General features: G+C 38.9%; 1 protein-coding gene across 1 annotated transcript in view; it reads left to right on the top strand.

Moving 5' to 3' along the window:
• Positions 1 to 18,214, top strand: part of LOC306767007 (activin receptor type-1-like) — a 30,853-nt gene extending 12,639 nt beyond the window's left edge. Inside the window, exons 2-12 of the mRNA XM_079254895.1 lie at positions 3,464 to 3,534; positions 4,156 to 4,404; positions 5,349 to 5,621; positions 5,787 to 6,053; positions 9,251 to 9,456; positions 12,594 to 12,693; positions 14,342 to 14,488; positions 14,880 to 15,155; positions 16,043 to 16,240; positions 17,103 to 17,233; positions 17,335 to 18,214. Of these exons, the coding sequence (XP_079111021.1) occupies positions 3,471 to 3,534; positions 4,156 to 4,404; positions 5,349 to 5,621; positions 5,787 to 6,053; positions 9,251 to 9,456; positions 12,594 to 12,693; positions 14,342 to 14,488; positions 14,880 to 15,155; positions 16,043 to 16,240; positions 17,103 to 17,233; positions 17,335 to 17,469 (2,046 nt within the window). The 5' untranslated portion in view covers positions 3,464 to 3,470 and the 3' untranslated portion in view covers positions 17,470 to 18,214. The remainder of the gene's footprint in view (positions 1 to 3,463; positions 3,535 to 4,155; positions 4,405 to 5,348; positions 5,622 to 5,786; positions 6,054 to 9,250; positions 9,457 to 12,593; positions 12,694 to 14,341; positions 14,489 to 14,879; positions 15,156 to 16,042; positions 16,241 to 17,102; positions 17,234 to 17,334) is intronic.
• Positions 18,215 to 18,422: the final 208 nt, after the last annotated feature.

Genomic DNA, 18,422 nt, shown 5'->3' on the forward strand with positions numbered 1-18,422 from the left:
GGGAATTGTGATTGCACTTTCTTCACCAAACAACACGTCTTCAGAACAATCTAACATTAGACTGATTTTCTTTAGACAAATTAAGAAAAAATAAGCTCTGTTTAAGCCTTGCCTCTGTACTAGCAGCTCATACTTGTTTAAATTTGGCAACAAAGCTGTTAATTAACTAAGTTTATTCTAACTAGATAATCTTAATATTACCTTAGCACATCTTACCTTCATCTCTTATTCATTAGCTCGACTACCTGTCTTTACTATATGCTCAGTCCACATTAAAATGGTTTTTAATTCATCCCCCCCAACATTTATTTATAACTGTCTTCTTCCTTTTTGTAATGTTAGTTCAGCTCGACATCCAAAATATTTGTAATTTGTTGAGGATTTTTGCATAATTAATTTTCGCTTGCATAATTAAGTACCAGCCTATCGATCTAGTTTCTGATGAGCTTTAAAAGTTTGTATTAAAGCTTCTGTAACACCTGTTTTAAGGGTTATTAAAATCAGTGATAAAATATAATATATGCCATCTGGAATTCAAACAAGTTCCCCAGTACAACACCTTATCAGCAGGGGATTGAAGGCACACTCATTGTAAGTTGTACATACTTTGAATGCCAGCTGCACAACACTACCAAAGAGTTTAATACGTAGGACAAGGCTGCACTGTGCAAATACACACACATACACATTGATACAAAGAGCACCACAAAATGTTGTACCCAGATAGCAATCAGTTCTGCAGATGCTAGCCCTGCCTCTCTCCTTCCTAAGAATCCCATCTGTGGTTTCCAGTGTCAAGACTACCTCCAGCTGCCTGTTTGTCAAGCGAAACTGTTAACCGGCTTCAAGCATCAGTGTGGGACACTTCGCTGAGCTTTTGTAAATTAAAGAAAAAGAAAGAAACTGAACTCAAAATTGTATGCATGCAAATTCTTGTAGTATTGTCCAAATCTGTGTGTTCAGATTTGTATCAGATCTGGCTCAACCCATGGTGAAGAACAGGTGACCAGAAGAGTCGTGCAGGTTTGCAGCACACTTGCTAAATCATCTTCTGCATTTATAACACCAGAACACACAAATGTGGCAACATTTTTATACTCTTTGGTTGGTAAACTCTTTGAAGCACATTTAGGACAAAGTTTCTGAGAAAGACAGATAAGCTAATGTGACAGATTGTAAAAGTTGATGTATTTTGCATATTTGGAAAAGTTGATGCTGGATTTGCAGGAGTTAAAAGGTTAAAAATGTATATTTTATAATTGCATTGTTCATAATTGCAACAACTGGGAACACTCAATACAGTACCAAAGGTATCAGTATTGTGTGTAAATATTTACAATTCAGTAGGAGTTTGATGATTGCAGGCTCGATTGCTTTTCACCAGCAGGAAATTGTGTCGTGCGCATGCACAGTGATGACGTGTTCTTAATAAAAGTGAAACGGAGTGAAGACGTCGTCTGCGTCTCCTTTGTCTACTTTACAAAGAAATAACTACTTTACCTCTCCCTAACCGTCGGAGCGGAGGCGCAACACTAAGAGTTTTTTTCATTGTCCTCTTCTAGCTGTGAACACGAACCATAATGCAGTAAATTATTTATCCTCACTGATGTATGCTATTGAAGGGAGCTTCGTGACACGTTTCCCTCTTCATTCAGGTGTATCTGACTTTTGTTTTTCTACACCTGTGAAACTATTCCATGTGAAGATAAGACACATATAAACATATTAGTGGGTCTGAGTGTTTTTGTTTTCCAGAGTTCTTTACATTTCTGCTTATCTTTGTCCTGTTTCATTAGGCCTCCTGACTCCACTGTAGACAAGCCAGACTACCCCACCATCCCCCACCCCACAGTATGGCGCCCTTCTTCCCACTGTCCCTCTGGGCGCTGACACTAGACACCTACACCCCCCCACCACCACCTCCCCACCACCACCACTGGTTGCAATCCTCTGTAGCCCACACGCCTCTCACACACTCACCCCTCTCAGTGACCTACTGTCCCCCAGATGCCCTCAGGCCAAACCTCCCGTGCCTCCTCATGCCCTCCTGCCCGTTCTCTGCCCCCGTCACCGTTTCTCTTCTCCTGGTCCAAGGGGAGCAGACAGAGCTCCTGATTATCTCTGTGTAGCAGCCTCTTTTTTTGTGCTCTGATTAAAGGAGCAGCATGTGGTCTGTGTGTGAGTGGCCTGCGCAGACGCCGCCGTTGGGCTAATGCTAACATTACGTGCTTAATCATTTATGTCTGGGAGACGGGCACAATGGCTTGGAGGAGGTGGGGGTGGAGGTAGGCGGTGTTGGGGTATTTATCCGTGGCACAGATGCACTCAGGCGCACATGCTGCCAAGATAACGTTCCCTTAGCTCCGATTAGCACGAACAGGGCGCGCTTTAGGCTGTGTCTCCACCAAACTTAAATATTATCTTAGGCGGTATGATTTGGGGGGGGTGGGGGGGTGTTCCTAGAGTTTGCACTGATAGATAAACCAGTCGGTTGTTTAAAATGGATTGCTGAATGAAGCAAAACCAACAAAACTGCACATTCCTACAGATACATTTAATATCTGACTTTCTCCAGGTGTCTGAAATGATTTCAGCAATCTTTTTATATGTTTTATTTATTTGTCAATAATCTCAGATGAAAATATGCTTTGTACGACTAGATTGTGGCTCTCTAATTGCCCTTAAATGGAAAATAGTAGGAAAAAGATGTATTAAAAAAACAAAAGAAAAAAGAAACAGTAGTAGCTACAAAACCACAAATTGACCCTATTCTTCCCCCTATCCCCCAAACTTCCCTTGTTTCATAAAGTAGATACATTTGCACATTGTTTCTTTTTCCCCTGGGCAAGAGAAACATGACGTGATAAAAAAAATATTGCTGACATGTCTGTATTTTTTAATGAAGGTTAAAAAATACAGACATGAAGGTTATTTTGTTTGTTTCTATGATTAATATTTTGGTATATTTTTAATTATTTTCAGACTTTGCTCTGATCTGTTATCTTTATGTGAGAATGCTGGTTGTCCTAATGCTGTTTTTCATCTGGGTATGATACATTGAATGTTGATGGTGTTGTTCTGCTCATCTGAAGAGATGTTAATTTAATAAACTTTTAAAGTGGCTGTCTTCCTCTCCTCTTTCACCACCTCCTCATGTCTGCCTGCTCCTCTTCCCTCATTGCCAAGTAGCCTGTCCCTCCAACACACACAGACATAAACACACACACACACACACACACAAACACTCGTGTACTGAGTCAGCCAATAGGAGAGCACCAGTCTCCCCATTGCTTGCCACTCAATGCCTTGTTGCCAGGACAACAGGAAGGCATGAGACCCACTTTACTTGAGCATTTTAAACTTGGTGTTGACTTGTGAGAACTAGAGAAGGCATCCCAAATTGCCATTGTCATCTTTTAGTCCCTCTCAATTCTCTCTTTCTTTTATTGCTTTTTCCTTTTAGGTCTACAATGACAAGTGGGGTCTTTCTCTCGATGGTGTTCACCCTCGTCCTTCCCTTTCCCAGCTTGGAAGGTAAGCATCATGTCACAAAGCACAGCTTTTTACAGCAGAATGAAGAGAGAGCTGTAGCCAAAGACAGAGATGTTTCTGCAAGCACAAATGGACAGAATCTAGCTGAATTTAGTTGTCATGCTACTTCTGAACATGGAGTTCTATGTCAGAGCCATCACATTGCCACTGCAAAGACTGTGATTGCAGTTGGCAACACATTGTCACCAAAAGCCCAAAGTCCTTGGAGCAGCTAAAAAGGTGTGTACCAGACAGCTGGAGTCCCCTTCTCTCTTTTGATCTCATTAACACACACCATGTATCAGCTTTTGTGTTTTCTCTGTCCTCCTTTTGTCTCTTGCAGGCATAGACTGAAAATCACACTTTTTTTTTTTTCCTTCCTACCATCCCTTCCTCTGCCTGTCTCCCTCCTATCAACTGTCTGGCAGTGTTATTTTAAACAGCTGCACTGGCAGTACATCACAATGGAAAGTGCTTTTTAGACTGGGATGTCACAGATTTCCCAATATTAATAAATGTCTACAAACATACTCTGTCTATTGTCACAAAAAGCATGAGCAGGCATACATCTACCTTATTAATGGGCTTCCAGTCCAGGGGGATTCTAATTGTTTTTCTTCTTAGGTGTGGACAATACGAGAAATGAGTGTTTTTGTGATGGACCATCCTGCAGCACTGGGGAACGGTGTTTTGGACAGCAGTGCTTCACATCTATCTCACTTCTGAACGGGACATCCATCTTTCGGAAGGGCTGCATTATGGGTAATGGAGATGAGTCACGCTGCAAAACTTCACCAACTCCAGAGCTGGTCGTGGAGTGCTGTTCCAGACATCTGTGTAACATGAACATCTCCTCGCAGTCCCAAATGAAAGGTGAGGTGATCAGCAAAGAGAGTTATAACTACATCTTGTAATTTAATTTTTTTATTAAGTGGGGAAGAAAACTTAATTTTCCTCTCCTGCTATTAATCATATTGTTCGTCCATATAATATGCTGGATAGTTGTCTGAGCTGACTAAACAAAGTCCATTTTATGAGTCGACTTTGTTAGCAGAATATACAGAACTTTATCATTAACAGGCTGAAAAAACCCTCTAAGCTTAATTTGTGACAGTTTGTTTGCATCAGTGTTCGTGTTTGAACTATTAGATGTTATATAAAATGGCTTGCATCGTGCACGTAGTTCTCTCAATATTGATTCTGCTTAAAATAAACCACAAAATTGAATGTGATGATTATTACAAATATCTTAAATTAAAAATGAGTCACTTTCTAAGTAATTAAACTCCGGATTATTATCTAATACCGTATAGTTATCTGCAGAGGAACATCAATAATAAGCCAATATGGAAAATCATTTTATGAATCTGTTTAAGTGGCCAAGAGCTTCTCCTCTCTACTTGTTCATCAGTGAACAGTAGGAGTTGTGTTTCTGCAAGGACTGGGGGATGTGGTTAAAATCAATAACACAATATGCATGTTGGAGACTGTGTATGTTTTTGTGAACTAAATATGTTAATTTGAATCATTCATTCAAAAAACTGAACTAGGAAGTGGTAACATTATCTCTTTTTAGCCTTAATTCATTTTTGAAAAATGCTAGTTGTGTTGGCAGGAAATCCATCGTATAATAGCGGGTGTTGAATTTCTTAGAAAATGCATTTAAATGAACTTGTATGGCCTCTTTAGTGACCGGCCCGCTAAGAGAGGTTTCAACCTGTATGTTTTCTAATGTAAGTGAATGCCATTTAATTTAATGGGTTAGTAATAGTATTGCTCTAATGGCTTTCCTCATTTCTCTTGCTTCTGCTTATCAGATGTCGAACAGTCTGCCGGCAGACCAGTCCTCAGAGACCAGGAGTGTGTGTGCGAAGGCAGCTTGTGTGAACACGACCATCGCTGCAGTGGCCAGCAGTGTTTCTCTGCTCTGAAGATGATTGACGGGGCAGCTGTCCAACAGAAGGGCTGCCTGAGGGATGATGAGGATGGCAGAGCTACCTGTTCTACGCCACCCTCATCAGTCCATGTTATCAAGTGCTGCCAGGGCCATTTGTGTAACATGAACGTCACGGTGCAAGCTCCAGGAAAAGGTAACTTTCTGTACATGCTCGTGCTGGCTGCCATTTCTTAACCTTAAATCACTTACGATCATGCAGCAGTTCTGTTTGGAGTTTTGTCATCAACATTTCATCAGAATTTTTCAAACACCATGAAATGTACCTTTTGACATGCTCCATTTTCTGAACCTTTCACAGCAGACGAAGTCAAGCCCTTGATCAAAGAGGAGCATGAGTGTGTGTGTGAGGGGAGCTCATGTGTGACGGGGAATCGCTGCTTGGGCCACCAGTGTTTCTCATCTCTGACAGTCAGTTCTGGCTCCCGGGTGTACCAGAAAGGCTGCTTTAAGGTCTATGAGCAGAGCACAATGACCTGCAAGACCCCACCTTCCAGAGACCAGACTGTTGAGTGTTGCCATGGGCACCTGTGTAACATGAACATCACTGTGAAGCTGCGTGCCAAAGGTACAACACAACACTATCCACAAAGCCTCACAAGTACAGAAACAGAGGAAAATGAAAAAATTTCCATCCTTTGTTTTTCAGTAGAAAACACTGAGTTAATCTCAAAGCTGACGTCACACAAACTTGATAATATATTTTATTTGATTACAATAACAAGAACAGTGTGTGTTTGGCTTTGTGAGACTCAGCAGTCCACCGTCCATATACTTGTTAAAACTACTGTCTTTCGCCTTGTAAAGATTGGAGCCCTTGCTGAGACAGTTGAAACAAATAGCAAACTGCGTGTGGGAAGAAATCCGTAGTGATTAGATTCCTCCTCATCTTATTCAGATATATGAAATGTTTTGCTCGATTTATTTATACTCTTAACCTTAATGAATATGATAACTGTAATCAGAAAAATCCCCCCTCAAAGTATGGTGTTGCCATCACCGGGGGTCATGATGAAAATGTTTGTTTGTTTTTTTGTTTGTTTGTTTATTGAATGATTTTTTTTTTTTTTACTTCTAATGGTGGTATTAATGCAGAAAGCATGCCTCAGGGCACCACATAGTTTTAAGAGATGTTTTTAAGACTGAATTTTCCTCCTCAGCACAGCATGGGTAAGATGTTCCTTTTTGTTTTGGGGTAAAGGATTAACCTTTCAACTGGAGCATTTAGGAGAAAAAGTAGCAGAATAACACCTACTTTTGGTCCCACACACAGAAGGAGCACCTATCCTCCCTAAAAGTATATGAAATAACATGGCTACTGACTAACTTTTAACTTTGGTTGCACTGGTGCCCTTAACTTAGACAGCTGAGACATTAGATGGTTATTATTTAGGTTATTTAAACAATAATGAGGTTTTGGAAAATGTTTGTCCTTATGAAAAGCATAAATGTCAATTGAAAAAAAACTTTTTGAAAACAAACTTCTGGCTCACTGAACTAAACGAAACTAAACATTTTATACTTTGAAATTGGCACTCTGGCAAATTTCTCTTCTCTGGAGTTATATTTAATCTTTTTCATGATAGTTGTTTATTTGGACTTGAATTATGTGAAATGCAGCTCCTCTTTGGCTTTATTATGTTCCATATATGTGGCTGCTCAAACAGCCAGAAACCTGTTGGGTTTTTGTTGTTGTGTATTTTAAGTATGTGGCAGCCTATCATTAGTATAGTATTGTCCACCACAACTAATATACACATGCATAACAATAACTATCTGATGTGAGGTTTGTTAGCTTTGTATTTCCTCATTATTCTTTCTACTCCATCATTCCCCACTGAGACGTCTTCCCCATCAGTGGTAAAATTATCTGCCAAGGCTCTTTTTCTATTGGCCCGAGTCGCACCTCTGTCTGGTCACACTCTGGGGAATTCATGACATGAGGGAGAGAGAGACTCTGGGCATCTGGAGGAGGTTCAGAATATTATTTAGTTATGGTCTGCTTCTTCCTCTATCCTCTTCATGGCTGCGAGAGCTAGTTGACAAGAGCCCAGAGGGTGAGGGCAGAAAGGGATTGAAGGAGAGAATGGCATCTGTACACAGAGCTGTTGTCCCTTGCTGTTTCTTTCATTGCATGTTTTCTCCTACAGCTGGGCTTTATGTAATATTTTTGAATAAATATTCATCGTACATACTGCCTCAAAGTGAAATTAAGTTAGGGGAGTGAAAATATTTGAGGCTGTTGAGAACTAGTACCAAAACCCAAGCCCAGTTTCTATCCTTTGTCCTACCACAACTACTGTGTTGCAGGGTTTAGTTACCTGAACTACTCAAATAACAGTCTTTAATACAATCCTTTTTATGTCCCAGAAAAAGCATTACTGATATTAAAACAAATTCCAATGTCACAGGATGCATCCCTGATAGAAAACATGGAAAAAAGCAGCTGTAAGTGAAGTCCCAAAACTCCAGATTTATTGTTTGGTTCCCGAAAGGTGCTTCTTAGTGCCCCTATACTTTCAAATAATTCACCTCCCCAATATTGTGGAGGAGAATTAACCAGAATATAACCATTGTTTCTCTGATACTTGATAATATTCCAATATTTAATAGGAATCAAACAAAATATGCAACCAAGATTAAAGCTCTTGTCTGATGTTGCATAAATTTTGCATTATTAAATAACAGGAAGTAACTTTTTGAAGTGTTACTAAAACTAAAACTCGGTCAGTTTATGACTTAAATTTATATGTTTTCATTACAATCAGTAAATTTAGTAATGGTGGTAAAGCAAGTTGTATGTACATATTTGATTTTACACTTTGTTGGTCTTTGTAGTGTAAGGTCCTCTTGTTTGTGTCTGTTTTTACTTTAACACCAAGGACCATGCTGGAAACAACTTGTATACTTTAGCATGCTGTGTTTTTGGAGTGCTTTGTTATCTCTTGACTTCAGAAAATCAATCAGTTGATCACATTCCTGATTTTAAAGAAACCTAAACACACCTACTAATGTCCGATCAGCTAAATATGAGAAGACTAACTTGCTGTATTTATTTACATATCAAACAGGTAAAAAAAGATTAGATCATAAGAACTGCGCAGGAATCAGGGAATTACCTATTTTTGATGTGCTCTCTGAAGTTCTTCTTTTTACAACCCATTTCTCCTGTCAGGTCCTCATGAATATAAATAATCATACAGAATAGATCTGTATATGTTTACCAGCTAAGTGCACCCCCATCCATGTTCTTGGCTCACAAGGAGTCCAGAAAAAGTGTAACTAGTTATGCATATGAGGGAAGAAGGAGTTCATTATATGAGCTGGGAAAAAGGGGGATCATTGTCTGTGCTGCAGACAGAGTGGAGCAGTCTTTGCCTTGGAATGTTTGGAAAGTGTGAATGATAGTCAGCTCCTTATGCTGGCCTCTACTGACTTGACGAGATCCTCTCTGTCTGAATGCACACATGAATGAAAGCTCTTGAATATGTGTTATGTGTACACCTTACATGCATCAGCATGTTTCTTCATAATGTATGCAGAGCTTTGCTAGCTGTTATTTGAGAGCAAATAAAAGGTTTCCCTTAATCTTTCTTGCTCTAAAGCGCAGTTCTTATGCAGTCTCTCATCTGTTTACTGTAAACAAGTGCACTTTTAAGACTGACTAAAGATGTCTTTAATCTTCTTCACAGACTAAACATATTTCTCTTCTTAAAGTTCTCATTGTCTAAAGGAAAGTATCTTTATTTCTATCTCTAATTCCAGTTGATGAGTTGCCCAACTATAGTGTGACCACACTGACGATTGCCATCGTGGCGCCCATCATTGTTCTCATCGTCCTCTCTACGGTGGCAGTCCTTGTGTTCAGACGCATCCACCGCAACCAAATGGAGAGACTGCCATCACGAGATGCTGAATATGGAACTATCGATGGACTCATAGCATCTAACGTGGGGGAGAGCACTCTGGCGGTGAGTAGTGCTTGCCATGAGCAACGACGGAAGCTACCTCCTCTGCTGTGTTTAAAAAGGAAATAAACCCTTTGAAATCACATAGAAGGTCCATATTTAAAGCTGTCATAATGGAATAGTCTATCAGGAGATTAAGTCTAATTAAATTCAGGTCTCGTCATTCAACTTAGTTTGGCGTGCAGTACAGAGATAGTGGGATCATGATGCTTAGGTTCTTTAGGACGTGAACTATTTTTTTTAAAAGTGTAAAGTTGTAAATAAACGCACAGCTTCAGCTGTGTAGGGAGAAACTGCTAGTTCATCAAAACTAGTTTGCAGTTACTTTTAAACAGAAAACTGGGGAAGAAATGGCAGCTTAAATTCTTATGGATGCGTCATATTGATGCAGTGAAGTTTGGTCTGTTAGCACAGTTGGACAATCGTGCATATAAGAAACACAAATCTGAACGGAATCAAGGGAAGTTGAATGAGGAACAATAACAAGCATTTTAGTACTAATTTAATATTACTTTGTCTTACTCTGACAGTCTGTCAGACCCAGTGTGTGTTTGGTACAGTGCTGATGAGGGGTGGAAGAAAATGTATAGAAATATTGCAGTATTTTGTGACAATATATTGATATTCAAAAGCACTATATCAGTTTTTTTTTTTTTAATGAAGAACTGATCTTTACTAAGAGGCAGATTAAAATTTTTAATTCATCTTGTACATAAATAGCAAGTATCTGTTTATTCTGTAGTCAAATGTAGATCCTCCGTTCTCATTCAGTTGTCAGCTTGTAGCAGCTTTCAGTGTTTGTCATACTGTGACATTTTTCTGATCATTACATTTTAGTTAAAAAAAAAAAAATTGCAAGATATCGTGTTCATAGTATTGCAATATATTGTATTGTTGCCTCTCTATTGTGATCTATGAAGTTTTGCCAGATTCTTGCCAATACACACTCCAAGTTCTGATAGTTAGTTTTTCCATTTCTTTTCTGGTTTTGGTCAACATATTATGTTATTGAGCAGAAAATAAAACATCCCCATTAGATAAATATTTATTCCATTGTTGAGATGCAGTTACAGCTGCGGTTAAAGCATTAATGGTGCACTGAGAAAACAGTTATTTACTAAACAATAACGGCAACCGTCTGGGAATTTATTTTCATTCAAATATTTTATTTTATTCCAGGCACTAAACATCACTGTGTTAACCCCCCCAGTGACACATACACATATATTCAAGTGTTCTCTTTTCTGCTGCTTTTCAACTACAGGGATGTGGAGAAACTAATTATTAGAGGGAAAGAATGATGTGAAAATACATAATAATCCTGCATTAACACTGATAAAAGCAGGATTTTGGCACTTTGAAACTGTCATAAAATCAAATTCTTGTTTAAAGCAATTTGCAGGAAACCTATTCCACTGTGTTTAAAGCTCTTTATTAAGAAATCCTAATGTACTTGTGTGTTTATTGCATCTACTTATGTGTAGATGTGCAAACAGAGATAATAGTTAAGCCTTACATTCAAAAGTAGTGTGTTTGCTGAGGAGGATCTGTCTCCAGACATGATTCAACAAAGCAGACCATCATTGTGGGCATTGTGTGTTTTCTAGATCATAATCTGAAGAATGTTTTGGTACTTTGGTACCAAAGAAAGAGAGGAAAAAAAGGGTTGAAGTCATGCATAGTGAATTCATATGCAAAGATTGTTTGAGTGGTTGGTGATGAAAAGTTTTTTTTTTTTTTTTTTTTTGTTGTTTTTTTTTTTTTTTAAAAACATTTTTCCCAAGAAGAATTTTCCTAGAAGAATGTCTATGTATTTTCTCCCTTTTCAACCGTGGTCTGTTTTCCTGCAGAGTGGTTTATGTTTTGAGGTCTGCTAAACTGATCCAGAGTTTAGGTGGAGTCCTGTGGTTAGCATTTAGTTTAAATGCAACCAAGTGCATTCACTGGCTCACACACTGTGTAATCAAGATAGTGGAAACCACTCACAATTCTGCTGGTGTCCTGAACAAATCCATGGCTGCTTTACTTTTTTGTGATTTTAGATTCTTGTAAACAACATTCTGCTAGTTTTTTATTGCTTCAACATCCTCAAGATCCAGATTACTTTTAGTAATGTAAAAAGCATGTTTAGCTGTTAAGGCATGTGTATTTGTTCATATGTCACAAACAACACAGATACCTTCTTTCTTTCTGTTTCCAAAGTCCATCGGTATACCTTGTTGTTTAAGGGCTCCAGTATGGAGCAACACTTTGTGTACTTCAGCATAATAAAAAACAAAGTGCATGGTAGAGACATAGGGAAGACTATTAAAACAGTGAAAAGCAACTCTGGCTGAAACACACATGCTTATTTCTCATCTGCTTGGTGTCTAAACATCCTCTGGTTATAATAATCTTGCAGTGCTTTTTGCATTCTGCTCTAAAAAAGGCCAGACCCAAATATTCCCCCCAAAAGGAAAGAGAAAAAAAAAACAATCCTTTATACCAAAGAGAAGGATTTAAACTCCCTGCAGAGTAACTTATCATTCATTTTATGGCCTCCATCTTGAATTCCTGTGTTGTGATTCCAAATAGTCTCTTAGGCGGCTCTTACATTATGCATCTGTTTATCTGAGGCATCGATCGTCTCTGTTTTCAGTTGTTGTTTTTTTTGCTGACTTGGTTGCTGCACACTGCCCTCCTGTGTTGGCACCGAGACCCTGCACGTCTTACAGCTTACACAAAAATAGAAGGCTTAGCAGCATTGCGCCTGTTTTGGAGTCTGGCCCTTGGATTAGATAAAATCTCCAGCGCCCACACCAGTCAACAGGGAGGAGGAGGCTCCCGTGTTGTTTACTCAGCAGGGAGCTCTCAGCACCTCCAGCAAAGACGCACAGCCCCACACACACACTCATTTTTCTGGCACGCGCACATCTTGCAACCCGCCATCCCATGTGGGTGCCACATCAAAGACCGCCTTCTTGTATTAATCTCCATCTGACTCCCAGATGCCCTTTGTTTCATCATTTTTAGACTTGAACCACAGGATTCTTTTTGGGTGATTTGTCATTCAGATGGCTCTCATCCAAATATTTTAAGACATACTTGTAAATATATAATTTGTTATGCTTTGTGTTTTTTTTTCTTTTTTTTTTTTCTAGGATCTTCTGGATCATTCCTGCACTTCTGGAAGTGGTTCAGGTCTCCCTTTCCTTGTTCAAAGAACTGTTGCTCGACAAGTCACACTAAACGAGTGTGTAGGTAAGTATCCCAAAAGACTGTTTTCTTATTTGCAGTCCTTAAAACCTCAGCCTGCTCATTCATTTCAGTGAAGTATTCCAAGTGCGCTGACGCAGGAGCCTGTGGCAAAAGATGTGGTAAATTCCAGCTTAAAAAAAATGATTCTCGTCTCGGATGAAGCCTCAGCGTTAGTCAAACTCTGACAGACAAATCCGCAGTGGGGATGTGCCCAGATTTTATCGTTAGGTTGACCTTTTAGTTTGATTTGAAATGAACAAAACTTTTAGGCCACAATAACTAATGATAAGAAATAGCATCTTCCTGTTCACAAAATCTTTAAATTAGGCCTTGTGGTTTGTTTTTAATTTGTCCACTTTGGTCTGGCCTCATTTCCAAACCCAGAGAGTCCAGTAAATGGGTTCAGTAAGAGCATTTAACACACGCAGTTCTAGTTCTTATAAATTAAATAATAAAATAGGGAAATCAGTTTGAGGACTTCAAAACAGAAGAGTTTTGTGAGGACATTCTGTAAGTGGGACAGATGAAATGCACAACAGTCCTGCTGCGAAGTCTCCAAGATTACAATTTAGCTTAGAGGTTGTTTATGGTCTGTCAAGAGTCAGCAGCAAAGATATTTCCCTACACACAACCACTTGAGCAGCCACCTTTATCAGTGTTAAATCCACTTCTGTTGAAATAACTTGAGGCAACACTCCTCTTCGCTATCCTTCACCACCTCTGCTCCATGTAGATATATTAGTATTGAAATGTGGCCACTAGAGGGCAGTATCAACACTGACATTATCAAACACTGCCACCATGTCATCAGTGTACGAGTGTTCTGGTTTGTTATGGTGCTGCCAAACTGTTACCTTTTCACTTAACACATAATACTAGTAACTAAACTGGCATTCAATGATTATTTTGCTCATTACTGTTAAATAATGTAAAGCCTATATTGACATTTGTTTTTATTTGTCTTGTCCCTGTGATTTCAAGGAGAGGGGCAATACATAAACAAATAAATCTGTCTTTTTAGCTGCATGTTATTAAACTTTTTTTGCCAGGCAGGCAGTGACTTGATGACAGATGAGAAATATTATTGAATTTTTGCATAGAAAAATGATAAAAGCTTGCACCCTCCTAAAATTCTGCATTAAATACAGTTGGAGAAAAAATGATTGAACCTCCCTTGTTTATTAAAATATTATAGTCCTTTAAACCCTTAACTGCTGGGGCCCGGCTCTTGGCCCTTTCGAAGATGACGACAGTCTTGTGCAAAAAAGTGGGTTTTTGTTTGTGTTTTTTAACTTCACTGAAGAGAGGTCTCACGCAGTCCTTGTGGATAATAAATAGATACTGTTAATATATATTCAACAGAAAAGTATTGATACCTTCATTGATAACATAACATTGCACTGATACCATATTTCAAAACTAATGACCCAAATGAAATTGCATTTCATTTGGGTGGATAATGCCAGGTAGAGTTTTTAGATGAGGTTTTCCACATCATTTTGGCATTCTGCATGTTAGGATTCCTGACCAATGACAATATCTCCTGTCCGTATAAACTAACAGTATGAATGGAGATGTGTCTCTCCAAATGCAAAAAGGCATTAATGTTTTTGTATTGTTTGGTAATATTTCCCCTACTATCACCTTTCAGGAAAGGGCCGTTACGGTGAAGTATGGAGGGGACAGTGGCAGGGAGAGAGTGTTGCTGTGAAAATCTTCTCTTCCAGAGACGAGAAGTCGTGGTTCAGAGAGACTGAAATCTACAATACCGTACTGCTGAGGCACGAGAACATCTTGGGTATGTTGCATGTAAATATTTCACATGGGTATGCTGTGATTTCCTTTGTCCCTTTGATGGACTGGTGACCTGTCCAGGGTGTACCCTGCTTCCCAGTTATTGCTGGGATAGGGTCCAGCTTCCTGTTAATTGAATTAAGCGGTTAAGAAAATGACTTTTTGACTGACTAATTTACTTCATATGATTTTATGAAGAGATGTTTTATGCATTTGTTCCTGTTAAAAAAAACTCGTAAACAAAAAAATTACACTGATTTATACAGACAGAGCAAAGTAACCAAACTATACAGGCAATGTGAAGCATAAATGTAGCTTATGTATTGTTTGACTGCCCTGCTCTTCCTGCTTAACTGTAACGTTGTGTTAGTAATTCAGATGTTTTCTCAACTCAGGCTTCATCGCTTCAGACATGACTTCCAGAAATTCCAGTACTCAGCTGTGGCTCATCACTCACTTCCATGAAATGGGCTCCTTGTACGATTATCTTCAACTCAGCACGCTCGATGCATCTGGCTGCCTCCGCATGGCCCTCTCCATTGCAAGCGGCCTCGCACATTTACACGTTGAGATCTTTGGCACTCAGGGCAAGCCAGCCATCGCCCACCGAGACCTCAAGAGCAAAAATGTATTGGTGAAAAAGAATGGACAGTGCTGCATCGCTGACCTTGGTGAGAATTTTAAGTGTTTGCTGATGAGTGTATGTACAAAAATATAATTTAAAGTCTAAAGTATTTGGACAAAAAAGTAAAGAATTTGGACAAAATGTATAAAATTGCATGTGAGTAGTGTAAACTAAACACAGCTTCAGTAAAAGCACTTACAAGCTGGTGCATCTTTGCATTAGATAAGTTAAGGCTAATGAACAGGTAACTTTATTATAATGGTTTATTAGTTTACATGAAAGATGTATTTGCAGCAATATCACTGTTTCCATCCAACTCCTCAGCCATATACAAGTCATTCAGTTAGGAAGAACAACCAGCACTAAATGTATCACCCTGTCCTCAACCAAAAACACATTTGAAAGAGCTTTGACCACTTCATCTAATGCACCAATGTTCCATTTGTGTGTGCCTGAATAAAGTCTAATTCAAGCCATAACCTGCGGACAGGCTTTACCTGTTTACAGGCTCGGTAATGAATTCTGCTCCGACTGACGTATTTTGCTGTGCTGAAAAACATGCTAGCAGTTATTTGTCTCGTCAGCCTGCTGTTGTTGTTGTGTTTGAGTACATCCTGAATGCTGGAACAGAGCTGTTTGCTCTGATCAAGTGATGTTTTATCATTTAAATCAGCTGAATGAGCCCAGCGTGTCATATAGCTATTTGAGACAGGGAGTTACTTTCCACTCCAAATGTGTCTAGCACATTGTGACTGAACAGATGTGCATGTGTGTGAAGTTTGACTATTAAAGCCTTTTTTTTTTTTTTTTTTACTCTTGGTGTTTAATACAAAAGGATTTGGGAATATTTTCTTACACTGTTTATTTTTAACGGTTAAATATTTTTTGTTTAATCTTGAATGGTTTTTTTTTTTTTTTTTTTTTGTTCTCTAGGCCTGGCAGTGATGCATTTCCAAGACACCAATGAGTTAGATGTGGGCAACAACCCCAAAGTTGGGACAAAGCGCTACATGGCCCCTGAGGTGCTTGATGACTCCATCCAGATGGACTGCTTTGAGTCCTTCAAAAGAGTGGACATCTGGGCTCTCGGCCTTGTCTTGTGGGAGATCGCCAGGAGGACGGTCAGCAATGGTCAGTTTCTGGTGGATGCTGTATAGTCCTGGATAGTAAAATCTTTCAGAATAACTGGTGGAATTGTACAACTCTGCCATTAGGAGGAATGTTAACTCAAAAATGTATTTTATTTTAGTGAATGAAAACAAACTTGTAAATTTAACTCCTCAATAAGACTGTTGACTGATGGAAAGGGTTAGTTTTATGCATTTCCTTTCAGTCTCTGTGGTGTATCAAGTTTTTTTTTTCCACTAGAACTGTCTCCGAGCTGGTTCAGACCCAATTAAAAATGACTCTTTCCATTTTGACCACACAGCTTCTGCTCTAATCATGAAAACCTGGTTCAACACAGATAATGCAGGATGTTCACTGAATTGGAGCAAAAAACATTGCTTACATGTGTTGTCATCACAAAAGCTCACAACACATACAACAGCCTCAACGGGCTGGCCATGAGATTGTGGACACGATCAAACAAACTTAAAATAGCTGCCATGATTGAAAATCTAAAGGCTAATATGTTGTGCCTGGTATTTGTAATCCAAGAAAGAAAAATAAAAAACTGAGCCTCCACATGATTAGAAAGTCAAAGCAGCAGTGTTGGAATATGAATAATTTAATAACCCAAATTGTGTTTGTGAACTCTTGATGCGATATATAGAGCAGCTTAAAAGTGTGCATAGATTGACTGTTTGCTGCACTGTTTATACATTTCATTTGAAATCTCACTGGCATTGCAATGTAAATAAAAACTGTGGCAAAAATTCAGATTACATTAGCTCTGCAGTGTGTATGGAAAATCACACCATTTTTTTGCTGGTTCCCCTTTGGCGCCAATCCTTAAACCAGCACTGAAACCAAATTGTGCCCTCATTTGTAGGCATAGTGGAAGACTACAAATCACCTTTTCACGATGTGGTCCCAAGTGATCCCAGCTTTGAGGACATGAAAAAGGTTGTGTGTGTGGATCAGCAGAGGCCCAACATCCCAAACCGATGGTTTTCAGACCCAGTAAGTATCGATCAGTATTTATTCCCCTGCACTAAATCTCAGCCTACAAGTTTTGGGTATTGAAATGTCATTTACTTGTGAATTTATTTCTTCATTTTTAGACTTTGACCTCCATGGCTAAACTCATGAAGGAGTGCTGGTACCAGAATCCATCAGCCAGATTAACAGCACTCCGCATCAAAAAGACTCTGTCAAAGATCGACAGCTCTCTGGATAAAATAAAAACAGATGTTTGAGCCTTTCTCCAGAAAAACAAAGAGGCCTTTGAGGACATCCAGAGGATGGACCGGACAAATCTCCAGACAAAAAGACTTGATGGGTTTAGTGCCCTTATAGTGGCACAGACCTATATTTATTTTAAAACACATGGTGGGACACATTTTGGCATCCAAAGATGGCTTATCGGGCATTTCTAAGACTGCTCAGTGTTTTGGAAAAAGAAAATATCTATTCAGTGTATGACATAGGAGCTGGGCTGTTAGAAAGTTATTTCCTGGGCATTTCAGTACGCTTGTTTGTTAAGTTCAGACTTTGTTGGACACTTTGTTTTTAGTTTGAAATGTATCTGAACATAGCAGTGTCACTTCTCTTAATAGTTCTGCATTCATTTGCATTTTGGTGGTTTACTTTTGAAAGCAGACCAACTTGCCTGTTTAATTTAGCATCCCATCTTTACACGTCTTGTAGAGATCCCTGCTAATATTAGTGTGTCATACACTACTGTTTACAGTACTGTCAGATCAACTTGGGATTTATTCTGCACTGTTCCAACTAAAGGAACCTTTTATGTATCGCCTGGAATTTTACAGTTCTGTTTTGTCAGCTTTTTAGAGACAAATGCTAAAAGATCAAAGGAAATGTCTGCTAGATTACGCTGAATTCTCTTCTATAAGGCCCACGAGTTGGTCTGTAACGCCTATATACTGTCTTAACATGTGGATTTGTCTTAATACATGCATTGTTAAGAAATGAAGTCAAACTTCAGCCTTTTTTTTTTTTTTTTTTAAATTTCTTTAACATTTTATATTATTAGTGATTTGTATTAATTAAATAGAGAGGAAAAAAATTGCATCCGTCTCGTTTGTCTTGATATTTTGTTGTCGTGTGTTGATGGTTGGCCATGTTGGGTTGTCAGTCATAGCTGAAATGTTTCATCATGAAATGTAATCAAGAGAAATTTCACCTTCAG

This window comes from Telmatherina bonti (genome assembly GCF_933228915.1).
Source record: "Telmatherina bonti genome assembly, chromosome: 15".
NCBI classification, from domain to species: Eukaryota; Metazoa; Chordata; class Actinopteri; order Atheriniformes; family Telmatherinidae; genus Telmatherina; species Telmatherina bonti.